At 46.0% G+C, this 17,635-nt stretch overlaps 1 protein-coding gene and 3 pseudogenes across 1 annotated transcript; all 4 read left to right on the forward strand.

The window, feature by feature from the left end:
• Positions 2,680–5,779, forward strand: Cwc22-ps1 (CWC22 spliceosome associated protein homolog, pseudogene 1; annotated as a pseudogene).
• LOC134479428 (dnaJ homolog subfamily C member 17-like) lies at positions 8,513–9,420 on the forward strand (annotated as a pseudogene).
• A 397-nt stretch (positions 9,421–9,817) lies between these two features.
• Positions 9,818–10,273, forward strand: LOC134479443 (M-phase phosphoprotein 6-like). The gene has a single exon (XM_063262795.1). The coding sequence runs from the start codon at positions 9,866–9,868 to the stop codon at positions 10,271–10,273; it is 408 nt and encodes a 135-aa protein (XP_063118865.1). The 5' UTR covers positions 9,818–9,865.
• A 1,742-nt stretch (positions 10,274–12,015) lies between these two features.
• On the forward strand, positions 12,016–14,402 carry LOC134479145 (ornithine decarboxylase-like; annotated as a pseudogene).
• Positions 14,403–17,635: the final 3,233 nt, after the last annotated feature.

Raw genomic sequence — 17,635 nt, forward strand, 5'->3', positions numbered from 1 at the left:
AGTGCTAGATCCTAGATTCACAGCTGCTGCTGCTGATCATTGTTGGGGAGTTAGACTACAGACTGTAAGTCATTAACCAATTCTCTTAGTATGTAGAGACTACCAATAAGTTCTGTGACTCTAGAAAAACCTCACTAAGACAATATGTGAGAGCATTTTCACTTTTAATTTGTGCAGGCATCTCCATAATTGCAGAACTTTGAGATATGCAGGGGCTAGGAACTAGGACAGAAGAAGGGGGGGGGGATCACCATGGCAGGGAAGAAGAGCAGACACATACAGTCCTGCCTCAGTCTACCTGCCTAGTCATTGCCTGTTGGCTCTTTGTTGATCAATCAAAAACCTTTTAGGGTTGAGGATCTTTAGCATTTGGACACTCAGATTCCCAATTTGAGGAGCAGGATTGATTCATTTAAAGAACTAGCCCCAATCCCCCAAAACGTAGGACATTGTATTATTTGTCTTGTTAAGTGTCACGCCCACCTCGGCCAGCAAGGAAGATGCAACACTGTCGGATTCTTCTCAACAGCCTTTATTTCAGGAACACCTCATTGTCGATACGGGGGACCCCGAGCAACAAAGGCACTCGCCTTATATACAAAACAGACTATGGCTGTATATTTGTCCTCTAGGGATTGGTGGAGCATGAAATACCTTATTAGCAGGAATATCACCATGGCCTTGTAGATGCGGGAGGTATGCCAACACATGCACTGTACGGTTGTTTACCACAAACAACCACCGGATGTCAGCGCCATCTTTTTATCTATATGTGCCACTCCCTACAACTCCCCCTTTTTTGTTTTATAAAAAAACATTAGATAGAAGTAGTGGTCTGAGAGAGATCAGACATGCCTCACAGAGTGCCCAGCTCGGCCATGGCGAGCCAGTCTGCAGTTAGGACTGCACCCCAATGGCGAGAAATGAACTTATGCCTTAACACACCGTTCTGGGCTATACGTGTGTGTTTATTGGGGGAGAAACTGGGCAGAGGAGCATTTGACCAGCCTGTATGTTTAAACGGGGTGTAGCCACCTCTGTCTATGACTTGTCTAGATCAGGGTGTCACATCAATATTGCCATTGCTCCTGTCTTAGGTCGTACCTCTAGGAGACTTGGCCTTGCCCGTCATTGGGTTACCCTATTGCCACCAGGCCCCGTGTCTTAGGTTGGTCCAAGCCCGAGGAAAGTTGCCCGTCTTTGGATGAAATGACTTCACATGTTCATGACAAAAATGATCCAGGGCGAACTCTTCATTTTTTAAAGAGGGCAGCTATATGTTGGGAGACGCACCATTTTCAATGGCGACCATAGCCTGGTAAACAATCGCTTTGTGTCTAGCATGTTCTCGTTGTAAACGGCAGAAGAGCCATAGACATACTCCACATCCCAAGAGGACAATGGCCCCCCAGGCAAACATGCCAGCCCATTCCTTAAAAAAGGAAAAAGCATTAGTAATCCATGAGGTGAAATCTCCAAACGTGATGGGTTCCAATCTAGTGTTGTTAAGGACAGCAATTTGCATCAGCAATTGTCTCGATAGTTGCTCTGCTTTCATGGACCAGTTTCCTTTCAGGTAATTCGAGATTTCTTTGCCCTGTTGAGAATACTGAGAAAAATTAGCTTGCAAAGGACTAATGCATAAACCTCTAAGGGAGGAAACACAGGACAGCTGTGTCATATGATATAATGCTTCAATTTGTTCTTGGATTAAATCTATCCATTGATTAGCTAATAGAAAGCCAGATGCCAAGTGGGTAAGACTCTACGATAGGTAGAGTTATCTAGTGTGTGATTGCCTTGCCCCGGCCATGATGGAAAACTACAATTATGCATCATAATTAAAGTTGTGATGTTCAGATCAGCGGAATTATCGACTGATGTGTCTCTGCTGCCTGAAGAGGCTCCTTGGGTAACTTGTCTCAAAGCAGCCAGGATGGCCCCAGTGCCCATAGCACTACTGCTCATAGGATCTAACCAATTAGCCAATGTGGTCCTTCGCAGCCATATAGAAGGCTGGGAGGAATTTTTAAGAGTAAAACATAATGTACGCAACAAGGAAAGATTAGTGGCAGTATACCGTTGGGGCAATTCTCCATTTTGCACTATACAGGGAACATCACGCAAACAGGAGGTGGAGAAAAAAGTTGGCAAAACAGTAGAATTGCTATGAACTGGCATAGGTACTGGCCAGGATCTGGCAATAGCCCACAGCGTGAGTGAATCAACCTGGATTACCATTCCCAGCAATAATAGAGTGCATAGTTCTATCGTCAGGAGGAGCAGGAGGCAGTTTGCGAGTCAAACGCTCAGGTACCCAGATTGGATTGTCTTGATTCTGTGGAAAAACACAACAGCTCCCCTAGATCTCGAAAGCATGGGATCTGGGCCACACAATTCACCAGTTAAGACATCTTTTCACTTCACTTCTGTATTAGTCATAGGTGTAGTAGCAGCATGGCGATCCGCAGCAGAGCGGCCATGTGCATCCACAATTAAGAAATTTAGAGCTAGAGTCTGTTGCTGTAAAAATATATAAAATAGAAAAGAGTATTTGCTTTTACCCCGCTAGGTCCTCACTGTGGTGCCCCAAGATATCTGCTAGATATCTCGGCGGAAATACGGCCCAGCCACACACTTTCCTACACTCAAACCCTCACATGAAAGAACACACAACATCACTTCCGGTGTGATGGCGGTGCGGTGGAGCTTTAGGTGACGTGTGGAGACAGAAAACTGACAAGGAACTCAGACCATTGAGTACGCGTCACTTGAAAAAACCTGAAGAATCTGGTTTATCGTGTCAGCCGACAGCAGAAAATGAAAAGTAGTGTGGCACACATGAAATCCTCTGGTCACGACAGAAGGGAGAGCCACAATTCATACCACCGGAGGAGCTCCTCCCCAGAAGACAGATATACAGAACAAGACCGGTCCCCCCGGGATAGAGACTATTCTGATTACAGCCGGTCAGACTATGAGCGATGCAGAAGAGGATACTCTTACGATGACAGCATGGAATCACGAAGCAGGGACCGAGAGAAACGCAGAGAGAGAGAAAGAGACGCAGACCATCGGAAACGGTCCCGGAAATCCCCGTCTCCGGAAAGGAGGAGCCCAGACCGAGGAGTGAGCCAGAGTTCTACTCAGGAAGAACCCACATCGAAGAAGAAGAAGAAGGATGAGCAGGACCCGCTGCTCACCCGCACCGGGGGAGCGTATATTCCTCCTGCAAAGCTCAGGATGATGCAGGAGCAGATTACGGAAAAAAACAGCTTAGCATACCAGAGGATGAGCTGGGAGGCTCTGAAGAAATCCATCAATGGTCTCATCAACAAGGTCAACATCTCGAATATAAGCATCATTATCCAAGAGCTCCTTCAAGAGAACATCGTCAGAGGGAGAGGACTGCTGTCCAGATCTGTTCTGCAAGCACAGAGCGCTTCTCCCATCTTCACTCACCTTTATGCAGCTTTGGTGGCGATAATCAACTCAAAGTTCCCACAGATTGGAGAACTGATCCTCAAGAGACTAATTATTAATTTTCGAAAAGGATACCGAAGGAACGATAAGCAACTTTGCCTGACTGCTTCAAAATTTGTGGCACATCTAACTAACCAAAATGTGGCACATGAGGTTCTGTGCCTGGAGATGCTCACTTTGCTGCTAGAGAGACCAACAGATGACAGTGTTGAAGTAGCTATCGGCTTCCTCAAGGAGTGTGGTCTCAAATTAACCCAGGTGTCACCAAGGGGAATCAATGCAATCTTTGAACGCCTGCGAAACATTGTGCATGAGTCCGAGATTGACAAAAGAGTCCAGTACATGATTGAAGTGATGTTTGCTGTACGGAAGGATGGATTCAAGGACTACCCTGTTATTCTGGAAGGACTTGACTTAGTGGAAGAGGATGATCAGTTTACACACATGCTCCCCTTGGAGGATGACTACAATCCAGAAGATGTTCTTAATGTTTTCAAGATGGATCCTAATTTTATGGAGAATGAAGAGAAGTACAAGGTTATTAAAAAAGAAATCCTTGATGAAGGAGACAGTGACTCAAACACAGACCAGGAAGCAGGAAGTAGTGAAGATGAGGAGGAGGAGGAAGACGAGGAGGAAGGAGAAGAGGAGGAAGGAGGACAAAAAGTAACTATCCATGATAAAACAGAAATCAACCTAGTCTCGTTTCGCCGTACAATATATCTTGCTATTCAGTCAAGTTTAGATTTTGAAGAATGTGCACACAAGTTGCTGAAAATGGAGTTTGCTGAGAGCCAAACAAAAGAACTCTGCAACATGATACTTGATTGCTGTGCCCAACAAAGAACCTATGAAAAATTTTTTGGCCTGTTAGCTGGGCGGTTTTGTATGCTGAAAAAAGAGTACATGGAATCATTTGAAAGTATATTCAAGGAACAGTACGACACCATCCACCGCCTAGAGACAAACAAATTGAGAAATGTTGCTAAGATGTTCGCTCACCTTTTATACACAGACTCACTTCCGTGGAGTGTTCTCGAGTGTATAAAGCTGAGTGAAGAGACGACGACATCATCCAGTAGGATTTTTGTCAAGATCTTCTTCCAGGAGCTGTGTGAATACATGGGTCTTCCTAAACTGAATGCGAGGTTAAAGGATGAAACTCTTCAACCGTTCTTTGAAGGACTGTTACCCCGAGACAACCCACGCAACACCCGGTTTGCCATCAACTTCTTCACTTCCATAGGTCTCGGAGGATTGACAGATGAACTTCGAGAACATCTGAAAAATACGCCCAAGGTCATCGTAGCCCAGAAAGCAGACGCTGAGCAGAAGAAACCGGTCCTGACATCTTCATCTTCAGAGTCTTCCTCGGGGTCTGATTCCTCTGACTCAGATTCTGACAGCAGCGAGAGCAGCTCAGAGTCCTCCAGTGAAGCGAGCAACTCCTCCTCCTCCTCCAGCAGTCAGAGCTCTGCCTCAGCTAAAGGTACAAGAAAGAAAAGACAAGGAAAGGCCAGAGGTGAAGAAGTAGATAAGTTAGCCAGGAGCCGCCAGGCACGTGACAGGAGGCAGAGAGGACCAAAGGCATCAGGAAGGGAGGACTGAGAGAGCAAGGTCTGAAAGACACAGAGCTCAAAACTCACGAGATGCAGACTGGCGAGATCCCCCAGCAAAGCACATGGAGGACAGAAGTCATGAGAATAGTTACAGCAGAGTTGGCAATGGCCGAGAACAAGGCTCGCACAGAGAGCCAGAAGACAGGCATGGCGAGCCAAAGAAGAAGCGGCGAGAGAGAAGAGATTCTTTTTCTGAAAATGAGAAGCAAAGAACCCGAAATCAGGACAGTGATAATGTTAGAAGAAAAGATCGCTCCAAGTCAAGAGAGAGGAGTAGGAAGCATTCTGGTCACAAAGGAGATGATGACGACAGGTATCAGAACGGTGCTGAGAGACGCTGGGAAAAACCTAGCAGATACACTGAAAATTCTAGAGAATCAAAGAGAAGTCAGGACCGGAGGAGAGAAAAGTCTCCAACAAAACACAAATAACTCTAATGACAACTGGACTCGCCTTACATTCAGTCCAATGTCCTTTTTACATTGATGGATTTTATAGAGAACTCTGTATAAAGTACCTGTTTGTAAATTGTAAAGATTTTTTTGACATGTTTTATACTTGATATATCTCAAGGTTCTTTGTGTAAAATCATAAAGAAAAGGGACTCAACAAAGGGGTAAATCTTATGTTTTGTGAATAAAAGGAACAAATGTTCATTGAATCATTAAAAAAAAAAAGAACACACAACACAATAATCTTAGATCCAATTGGTAAGATATAATTGCCCACTCAAACATGCAAAGCCCGGTACCATCCATCCCTTGAGAACATTAACAACAACCTATAAATACACAGAGCAGAATCTTAACATCACCTGCCATGGCTTCTCCCCTCTCTCCGTCTCCCCTTCTTCTCTAGTAAGAACTAATAACAAAAGGATGGAGAGATGGTTAGGACCTGGGTGTTAGATGCCAAGTGGCTGACATAAGAAATGTAACCGGTTCACCTGGGACTTTCAGGACCTCAGTAGCAGCCCTTTACCAAACTGTCACACTGGGTTAAAGGCCCATGGAAAAGAAAAGATTAATCCTGACCTTGGTCACAGCCACAGCCTGAATTCTAAATTTTGACTGGCAAAACAAAGTTCTTCACAGTTTGTTGTAGATTCTTTTTGAAACCATTTTAGGGGCTTCCCTGCACGCCAACCTGGGGAATTTGGATCACAGGGGAAGGAACTGGCTGCTGAGGGGATAGGATCAAAGGCACTGTCCATGTAGACAGACTCTTCTCTTAGAATAAGGCCAGCGGATAAGGGGAGGGAGGCAGGCTCTCTCAAAGAAAGTTCTCTTAATGCACTCTTTTTGTTGTCAAAGTATCAGCCCTGGCCAACCGACCCTTTACCTTGAAACTCTTTTACAGCTGGCTCAGGCCCCTGCCCATGCACAGCCTGCAGCTTGCTTGCCCATGCACCTGCCACCCTCAGCCCCACACTTCCCTACTCTGCACTGTCCCTTCCTTAGAAGCTGTGAATGTTTAAGCAACAGGAGAATTTTTCTTCAGGATCTAAGATAAAGCTTTTAGGTTCTGATAATGCCTGCTTCAGACAGGGTCACTCGCTAACCTGGAGTCCTTCATACACAACTGTTAACAGCAGCTAGACTGGACAAGTGGAGCAAAGGGAGGAGAATCTCGCCTTGGGAAGGAGGCTCAAGAGAGAAAGATAAAACTCCCTGGCAGAAAACCATTTTTCTCAAGCAAATTATTTTTAACTTCTAAGTTGAGCACCAGGAGGACCAAGTAAAACTCTTTGACGAATAAAGTAAATAGTTCTGTGATTAAGTTTCCAGTTATAAAGATCAGAGGAGGAGAAAGGCCAATACGGAAGGGGCTGCATCCCATTGCCTGTACCAGGGGGAGGTCTATAAGCCTGCAAGGGAAAAACAAGAATCTGGCCAGTAGAGGAGTCAGGGGTGAGTGCTAGCCAACTTTGCATCCCCTGTGCGGGACCTCCAGAGGGGCAGAGGATTCAGGAGGTTGGACAGCATAAGTGCACAAAGGCGAGGCTACTGTTGAGTCAGGCTCTGTGGGGCTCCAAGCCCTGCAGCTTCGGGTACCTGTAGCCAAAAACCCACTCCCCGCTTCTTCTTCCTTTGGAGCAGAGGTCATAAGGCTGCTGGGGAGGAAATGGGGCATAAATACGGGGGAGGAGCTGGCCATTCAGGAGGCTCCTCAACCTTAGGATAGATCATACGAGGAGCAGAGGGTACTGAGGATTTTGAACCGGGTTTTGCCAGAACTAGATGTAAGGTTTCTGGTCCAAGTGTGCTCCCAGTTTTTCCTGAAAAACAATAGCTTTAACAAAGAATCATAGTCAGGTCAAAAGAGCCCCCAGGGGGCCAGCCGACACTGAAAGTTGGCCACTCAGAGGTGCACAAAGTCTGCCACTTTCCCTTCTTAACTTCAACTGACATATTATGTGCTCTGTCCCTAACTTTTCCAATAATGTAACATCAGGCTTACGGGAGTCATTACTGTCTTTCCTATCATCACAAAAAAACACTAAACAAACAAACAACAGACAACACAAAGAAACCACAATATCCAGACAACAACTGCTGTGCCTAGTCCACAGGCACCAGCCAAAAGCAGTTTCAGATGAAGAGGTCTTTGAAGTTTCTCTTCCAAGAGGAACACACTATCCTCTTCTACCCAATAGGAGACCACCAGGCGTCCCTGGCTCTCCTGTTGCCCTGAAGCATCCCTCAGGGTGCAGCTTGTGGTCCTCCCGACACGTCTGTTGACCACAGCTTCTGAGCTTTACAGCTCCAGAAAGACGCTGCGAAACCAAAGCGCTTTTCAGATACTAACCAGAACCAGAACAGAGACACAGACAGCGGCCGCACACTCAGACACAATTGGGTACCCCCTTATCTCCAAGAAGGTCTTTGAAGTTGTGGGTGGTTGCGAGATCCCGGACAAACCCCTAAAAGAAAGACCATGGGGTGGGGAAGACCCCCACTCAAATCTCGAGACGACGCAACCCCCCAAGAACTCATGAGAAACGAGTCTTGATGTAATAAACAAGAGGTTTTTTTGAGGAACTAGAGCTCTGGGAACAACACATATCTTACACAGGAGACAGAGGAGTCAACCCTAAGCCCTTTTAGGGGAAGGTATTTATAGGGAAAATTACATAGGTAGTTGGCAACAGTCACAGAAAGCAATTTCATTGGTTTGTAACTTCGGCTGAGTTCAACTCTAGGCCACCCTGCTTCTGGGGCAAGTTGACCCTAATTCTCTTTTTTCTCAGGACTGTTGAGTCAGGCCTTATCGAAGCCAGATGATTTGGGATGGCTATAGACAGGCTACATCCCCAAAACATGTTATGTGAGGTGCTTCAGTGTGAGGTGCACTTCTCCTCACAGCAGGTTCAGTGGGGGATAGTTTAAAATCTTTATTCTTTCAGAATCATGGCAGTGATCAAAGTGCTAGTACAAATGGAACTCTACGTGCTGCAGGGCGTTGAAGAGAAGGCGACAGACAAAGAGGTGAAGAAGGCCTACAGACAAAAAGCACACTCCTGCCACCCAGATAAAAATCTAGATAACCCAAGAGCAGCTGAACTCTTCCACAAGCTGTCCCAGGCCTTGGAGGTACTGACTGATGCTGCAGCCAGGGCTGCCTATGACAAGGAGAGGAAAGCCAGGAAGCAGGCTGCAGAGTGGACCCAGAGACTTGACGAGAACAGGAAGAAACTGAAGCTCGACCTGGAGGCCAGGGAGTGGGAGGCCCAGGCCCAGGGTACTGAAGAAGAGGAGGAGAGCAGGAACACCACCACACCAGAGCAGGAGATGGCTCGATTACGAGAAGAGGGTTCCCTTCAGTTGGAAGAGCAGCAATGGCTGATCCAGGAGCAGATCCGCCAGGACCGAGAACAGAGGCTGAGAGGAAGAACAGAAAATAGAGAAGGCAAAAGAAACCCCAAACTAAAGCTTAAGTGGACGTGCAAGAAGGAGGATGAGTCCCAAATGGGCTACTCCAGAGATGTCCTCCTGAGTCTTTTACATAAGTAGGGGAGGTTCTCAACTTGGTAGTTTCCGGAAGGAAGCCAGGCAATGTCATAGTGGAGATTGCAACTGTCAGAGCTGCGGAGCTGGCCATCAGAAATGAAGTGGGCCTGGCTGACAACGGTCTGCAGGTTTCCTGGTTGGAGCGACAGCCCCAGGGCACGGTGGACCCCAGTCCCCCAGGACTGTCGAAGGGCTCTGTTGTCTAAAGGGAATATAAGAGTCTGGTCATGATGGGCATGCGTCAGGCCACTGAGTGACGGCAGCTGATGGCGCAGATGCAGCAGGAAGATGAGGTGCGGCCCACGTAGCCCGACTTCAGCCTTCCCACCCCACAGCCTTTTCTGAGTCATCACCAATAAACTTTTTACAAAACAAACAGAAAGAAAACCAAATATGTATAATATATAATGGATAATTTCTAATTCTGATGGCCTGTTGCATTTGAATAAAGTTAATTCATTGTTATCAGGGACAAATTCAACAGTCCCTATAGGCAAAATAACCCTGCATTCAACAAATCAGTAATTACGTTAAGAGGTTCAGGATATTCCAATACCATAAGGATAGCATGCAATTCTGACTTCTGAAGTGATGTGGACTTTTGACCACCATGCTTATTTTATCTGACTTACATCCTGCCATACCCATCTTGTTTACATCAGAATAAAAAGTTAGCACAGAACACAACATCTTGCTCTCCTCTTGACCCTGCGCAAGCGCAGTACAGCGGGAAGATCTGAAAATGTATCCAACATGGCGTCGGAGCAGAAGACGAAGTTATCCACAAACCTGCTGCGCATGAAGTTCATGCAGAGGGGCCTGGACTCGGAAAACCGGAAACAGCTAGAAGAGGAGGAACGGAAGACGATCAGGGATGAGCACTGGTACCTGGATTTGCCGGAGTTGAAGGAGAAGGAGAGCTTCATCATAGAAGAGCAGAGCTTCTCCCTGTGTGAAGACCTTCTCTATGGAAGGATGCCTTTCAGAGGCTTTATTCCTGAAGTTGAGAAATTCATGCTTCAGATGAATTCCAGGAACAGAGTGGCGGCGGCAGAAGAGGAGGAGACTGTAGAAGCTGACGTGTCGGAGGAAGAAATGGCAAGAAGATATGAGACTTTGGAGGGAACAATTGGGAAAATGTTTGCCAAGAATAGGGACTGAGCCAATGATGAAGAAGATGAAAATGGAAATATAAAAGCCATGAAAATTAAGATGTTCTTAAAGCCTGAAGACTAATATGGACGCCTCTGATGCAGTGGATGCTGTGAGAACAGCATGGTCTGAACTCACCCTCCTGTCCTCGGTACTGGTCCCTTCTAAGGGATGCCTAGGGTTGGAAATGTGCTGTTCTTGAGACAGAAGGAGGATAGACGTTCTACATCCTTTTGACGGCATTCGGGGCTTCACATATGTGGGTACACGCCGCTCCCTTGACTTTTGGCCTGATTCTGTGTGAGTATACACACAGACAGGGCGCACACCTACACCTGCTCTCAGTTACTCTCCAGGAATGAGGATTGGAGACTGATTCTTGCCTTGGTTTTAATGCCCTTACGTTTATATTTTACTTTTTGAATCATGTCAAGCCAATTCATTTGCTTTGGATTTCAGTATTTGAGAACTTTTGAGAAGTGATTGATCAGGAACAGACATGGCTCTCCAGCCCAGAGTATCTGCATGCTCTTAGGTCTTTATGTATAGAATTGTGCGGTTTATGTATTTTAAACAGTCATCTGGGTCATTTTTTAATGTTCCATAATAAATGTGTCTCATATAAAAAAGTCGATACCTCTGGAGTTGTTACTACTTCCTAACAATTATGGTAATGATGGAAAATAGTTGATTTTTAAAATGCTTCAAAATCTGGCATTTCCACCAGTCACCAGGTCAGCTCACTGTCAGGAATAGCATCAGTAGCAGGCACATGCTGCAGAGACACTGGGAAGGATGCTTGCGTTTCTGCAGGCCTAAGAAAATCTTGTGGGAGTGCACTCACTCACACATCATCCTTTTGTGCCTGTGCTGCCTCCTGCTCTTCCCAGCCCCTTGTCTCCCTGAGGCATTTGGGCACCTGGTAGTGAAAGCACGGGGAGCAGGGCAGGGCGGCACTTTCCCTTCCAGTCTATTTCTTTCCCCCTTTTCATCATGGGTACATTCCCAGTCTCATTCACCGAGCCTGAACATTGTTCTCTGCTTGGCTCTTCTTTCCAAGCATTTCAAATTCTAGTCACAAACTCTACGTGCATAGTCAAGTCTGTCATCTTTTCTAGCAGAAGAGAATTGAGTGAACTTTGAGTTTTCAGCTTTCACTCCAAACTTCCAGAATAGTTTATGAACATACAAAGCAAAATCAAAAATCTCCTCCAGTTACACAGTAGGATAGCACCCAGCAACTGTAGCTGCCATTTTATCCACTTCCTTCAGTAACATTGCTCACCCCTGAGAATCTACAGTTCCCTCTACCACATTAGGAGCAGAGTTACCCATTATGACTAAGGCACTTTGGGTGCCACCTGTAGGCATAAATGTTTTGAAACCTCCTCTTAACCTCTCCTCTAGCCCACCACAGAGCAGGCGTAATGGCAGAGAAAAGTTATTAGGATGTGGGGAAGTGGACCGGCTCGGCAGTCTTTCTCTGGATTGAGCTCCCTCTCCTTGGGCAGCTGTTCAATCCCAGAGTAAACACCAAATACAACTCAGCAGCCACAGTCCAGTCCTCAAGGCAGGCAGAAAACAGGATCGAACCAGCAGCCACAGTCCAGTCCTGCCAGCAAGCAGACACCAGGCAGCTGTACCTAAATCCTGAAGAAACCACCAGGCTGGCCACCAACCTGAGGTCAGGCCACAGAGGTGACAAACTGGTGCTGGAACCTCACGAGCAGTTCTTGGGCAAGCTTCTCTCCATGGCAGCTGTATCACAGGTTGAGCTCAACCACGCTATGTAAGGGGAACCAATACATGCAGTGTCCTTACTGAAGAATGGCCATGTGGAGCAAACCAGTGCTCATCTCCCACAGTCTGTGGGGTCAGATTTATACTCCTTCATCAGGAGCCCTTTTACCTGTCTGCTATATCCAAACACCCTTTCACCTGTGTCCGCTTCAGAAGAAGTCTATGACGTGTTTCCTTAGCAAGACATTCTTTTACCTGTGTGCCTGAGCAAATCATTTGGCAAAATGACCTAGAAGTTTCCTCTTCATATCTCCCTGTTTCTTTAAGAATTGTCCCTTTTTTCCTATTATTAGTGATCAACACGCAATGGGAATTAATGTAAAAACCATCATATTTTCAGTAAAAGCCACATGTTTAGAATAGATAAATACTTAACAAAACCTCATGGTTGTATCAATATACAGTATTTAAAGAACCACCTTAGGTTCCTATCAATATACGGTACTTCAGAACAATTTAAAATTTCCATCAAAATATAATGCAAACAAAAACTTAAATAGCTTTGCATATGTAATGGTAAGACAAATATCTGAAATTTCTAAGAACATAATTAAAAAATACATTAAATTTCTAATATATAATAATTCAAATAAAATGATTTTTAAATGTTTATCAATCCCTGGTCATAACCAATAATAACCTTTCATCCTAGATAACAATTATATCACATTAAATGACCAAACCTATACACCCCACATTAAGTGACTAGAGCGACGATCTTCATAAAACTGCTTCCTGCTAAATTGGGGTGAACAATTCCTGTATGGGCCCCAAGGGAGAAAAAAATGGTTAGTTTGGGAAAAGGTAGCTGTAGCATTGGTTGCCCAATCTGTCTTTCTAGTTTCTGTGCTAGCCCTTTTGAAGTTGATTTGCATGCACAGGTAGAAGAATCATTAACTGACACAGTCTGGGAATCACCTGGGCTTGGTGAAGACACTGTCTCAGCTCACAAGAGGTTTCTATTAGTCAGATCTAAACTTTAAAAGGTTCTGTTCCTACCCATAGCTTTTCAATTCTGTATATACAGAAGCATAAACACATCCCCTGGATTCTATTACCGGGTTCCCTTCCCATGTCAAGACATCCTTGCATTGCTTGGCCTAGTTACTCATGTTTCTCAATAACCTCTTCCAGGTGTTGTTCCATTTTCACCAACATTAAGAATATTGAGGGTCAGACCGTGCAGACATCACCAACAGCCACCCTAGCCAGAAGCTCAGCGCCACCTCGGATCAGCATCAGCAAATGGCTGGATGATCCTCAGGGTCTGGTGCAGTCCTCACCTTGGGTCTGTCCAACAGTGACCCAGTGCTGTTTTCTGCAGGCATATCAAGAACCATGAGCAGCTTTACGAAGGAAAACTTTGGTTGCCATATTCTTGAGGAAGGCTTTACTGCCAAAGACATTCTACAGCAAAAGAAAAAAAGAAAAAAAAGGAAAAAAAAAAAAGAACTCTTCCCTGACAATAAGGAAGCTTTCTATATATCAGACCTCGAAGAGATTCTGAAGCAGCATCTGAGGTGGCTAAAAGCTCTTGCCTTGTGACTCCCTTCCACAGACAAGTGGAACGACAGCAGAGCTCTAGCTGCAAGTGGGAGAGGATTTGACTGTGCAAGCAAGAGTGCCATTCAGTTGGTGTAGAGGCTTGGGTGCCTCCAGAGAGCATTACCTATGCAAATCCTTGTAACCAAGTGTCTCAAGTCAAGTATGCCTCCACTAATGGAGTCCACATTAGGACCTTGTCAGTGAAATTGAATTGATCGAAGTCACCAGAGCACATCCAAAGGCAAAGTTGGTTTTACATATGGACGTTGACACTTCCAGAGCCTTTTGTCGCCTCAATGTCAAGGTTGGTGCCACACTTAAAACTAGCAGGCTTCTCATGGAACAGGCAAAAGACCATCAGCTTCCATGAGGGCAGTAGATGTACTGACCCTGAGACCTTCATGCAGGCAGCATCACACACCCGCTGTGTCTTTGACATGGAATGAGAAGTTGGTTTCAGCATGGATCTGCTTGAAATTGGTGGTGGCTCTCCTGGATCTGAAGATACAAAGCTTAAATTTGAAGGGAACACAGTGTAATCCACCCAGCTGTGGACGAGCACTTGCCATCCGACTCTGGAGTGAGAACCATAGCTGAGCCGGGCAGATACTGTGTCTCCTCTGCTTTCACAGTTGCAGTCGACATCATTGCTCAGTGAAAGTGTGGAAGGAGCAGCCCAGCTCCGATGATGAAGAGGAGTCAATGACCAAGCCTTCATGTATTCTGTGAATGGTGGAGAGTGTATGCATCATGTAACTGCATTCCTTATGATCATGCACATAGGAAGGCCTAGGGCAGAAGATTTACTCATCCTGCATCTGGGGAAAATCATGAAGGGTACCCAACTGGTCCCTACAGATCTGTATCCTTGGTGGTTGAATTGTTTGTTGGACTTTATAACCCAGATAACTAGTGGATCTCCCCTTTATTTTTTCTGGAGCAATCTGTAATCCCAAGTATAGTAGAATCTTTTGTTTTACCATGTTCCCTAACCCATCTTTATCAGAATCAGCCAACAGAAAGTCTTCCGTCAAATGGTAAATGAGAGATGGAGGGAATTGCTTACAAATAATTGTGAATGGTTGTTACACAAAAATATGACAAAGTTGGACTATTTAACATTCCCTTTGGACAAACTTTGCAGTTTTCTCTTTAGGGGATGACTATTATTCAAACTAGGTAGGGAGAATGCAAAGACAGGGGTCTTTCTCATGCAAAGGTATTTTGAAGAACAACCTTTCAAGCCAATTGTTACTATAAGCTATGACGTGGTAACAAAGATGTAAAGAAGTCCAGGCTATAAAGAACCTGTGCTCTGTTACCTGTATTAATCTTTCCCCAGGAGTAACTACCATGTCACCCTAATTCCCTCATTTGCTGTCCCTGGAACTGCAGGGCTATTATTTTGAGAACTCAATTGTTGTAAAACGACCCTTCCCGATATAAGCTTAAGTGTAGGTCAGCCACATAATGTCTCAATTTCTCTTTTTGCCCTTCTGGTCCTACACAGGCAAGCAATTGGACACAATGCTATTTGAAATAACAAACTCCCATAAATTGCATCAAAACCTGAGGTAGCCAATGAGGATCCAAGATTTTGGGAAAGTAGCATCAGCTCCTGTATGTACCAACCCTTCTATGCACACACCCATATTTGGACAATCTATATCTATAATCATAGACCTGTGTGCTAGAGCACATGTTTCCCAGTGCTCCCAAAAGCCCCTGTTCGTGCCACAGGAACATTCTTGCCCCTGTTGTAGGGAAATAGCTGAGCAATTCTATCTCCTTCCTCCTCTTTAGCTGGTTTTGTTTCTTCCTTGTGATCCCCATCTACTACCCCTGGATACACCATGAGTCCATGAGAAGTGAATCCACTTCTTCCCAAGATTATTCCCACTGTCCATGAAGGTAAGGGACCATCGACACCAGTGGTCCACTTCTATCATGTGACTTTTGGGGATAATGTAAGAGGGATCAATGGCCAGATCAAAGCTACACTTTCTCTGCAGCCATGGATAAGATCAGAAACACCTACTCTTCTTGCCTGCTTGGTACCTCCTGACTGACAAAAAGGAAAATTACTCCATTGTTTGCTGAGGGGCCTCTAGCTTACAGGGCTGCCTGTAGTTTTACAATCACCACCACCTCAGCCCAGGACTGCATCAATGCTACCAGCCCCTCCTGCCTTTCTTCTTCTTCCACGATGCTGAGTTCTGGGATTGGCCACTGCCAACCCTAACCTGGCCTCTTTCTCTCTCCACCACTGCTTTGTGGGTTCTTGCAACCAGCTTGCCTCTGAGACCTTTGATACTGTGGAGAAGAGATACAGGGCTGGAGAGATGGCTCAGGAGTTAAGAGCACTGACTGCTCTTCCAGGGGTCTGACTTCAATTGCCAGCAAGAAAAAGGTGACTCACAACCACCTGTAATGGATGCGATGCCCTCTTATCACCTCTTATCCCTGACAGTGTACTCACAGGCAGTAATCTTTAAAAAAATATTTTATAACTTGCCTACCAGGCACAATTTCTAGACAAAGATAATGCAGGCCTTCCAGGAGGGAGTTACCAGTTCATTATCTCTGTGTTTTCTCCTGCTCTAAACCTGAGGCTTGTTCTACCATCTCCTGCCAGGTATCTCTGACCTCCCTCCCAAGGCTGCAGAGCCTAGCTTTTCCAGAGCCCTTACATGATTACTGTTGGTATTCTCTCCAAGCTCTATAACCACAGGTAACTCAGGACAGCCAGATATTCTCTGCCCCACAGTTGCCTGACAACAGCCAGATGTGCCTGACAGTGGCCTATGCACTCTGCTACTCTCTCATTTAGGTTCTCCATGTGGAAAAATGGTGGCTGGGTGTGTTCTGTCCAGGCACGGTCCGAGATTCAAAATCCAAACACTAGTTCCGAAACCCTGGATCAAACCAGGAACCTTAACATTGGTGCCTTGACTCGGATGCCCCCAGGTGAGCATTTTGATTTCCCCCTGCCCACATGGCCTGGTTCTTCCACCATCCCTCTACTGACCCTGAGGCACAGGATAGGCCAACACATGCCCAACACATGCCTCTGCTGCCCGCTGCAACTGCCAGCTTATCCTGGCAGAACCTTGGTGGAGGTGGAGGGAACCTGTGCACTAACACCTCGTTGCTGCATTGCCCACAGTTCACACTGGTCTGTGGGCACAGCTGCAGTTGCTCACCATTGGCTCTGCGCTCTCCCTGGCTTGGCAAGGAAGAATGGAGATGCATGCCACTTCTGTGCACATGGCTGGAGATTGCCTCCAAGCGTCCTGCTGTTGGGCCCTGCCATTACATCTGCTGCCACTTCTGTGAACATCACAGTTATTTGATAGCAGCTGCTGCCACAACATCGACCCAATCAAACCACCAATGCTTTCTGGCTGCCTGGGATCTCAGGACTTACACCACTCCAGCAGGCCTCCCATAGCCAGGACGCCCGGCTTATAGCTGCCCACCAAGCAGAGCGCCCTCTTCAAGCACATGCAGGTGAGCAGTACTTACTCCACCTCTGTGTGCTTTTTTTTACCTCAGAGCTTGACTTTCCACGGGGTATACACACTGGGTTTCAGGGGAGGGTTCTTAAGCTTGGAGCTACCTGTGCTACCTCTGGGGATAGATCCTTTCATGGAGCCTCCTTCTAGGATCTTTTCCTTGGGTGAGACTTTCTCTCTTTGAGATGGATTAATGCCAGCCCAGGCCTGGATAGACTGCTCTCTGGCCCAAGAGCACCAGCTCTAAATCTAGCCCGAGCACAAGTTGGGGCAATTAATCCCTATTCTCACCCATGGGTCTATAGGTCTTCAATGCCTGTCCCCATTTCCTGGGATGTTTTGGTCTAATTTACACTAACCAGAAACCATTCTCTCTGTCTGGCCCCATTCCCAGGCCTCCCTCTTCTCCCATGCTTGTTGCTGTAGCTCCCGCTTCCTGCCCTGTGAAAAGCAGGTCTGACCCTGTTTAGGAGGAACCCTGTCTATCAGGCCTGTTTTCCATGTCTCTGGG

The sequence above is a fragment of the Rattus norvegicus genome, chromosome 6, assembly GCF_036323735.1.
Source record: "Rattus norvegicus strain BN/NHsdMcwi chromosome 6, GRCr8, whole genome shotgun sequence".
NCBI classification, from domain to species: Eukaryota; Metazoa; Chordata; class Mammalia; order Rodentia; family Muridae; genus Rattus; species Rattus norvegicus.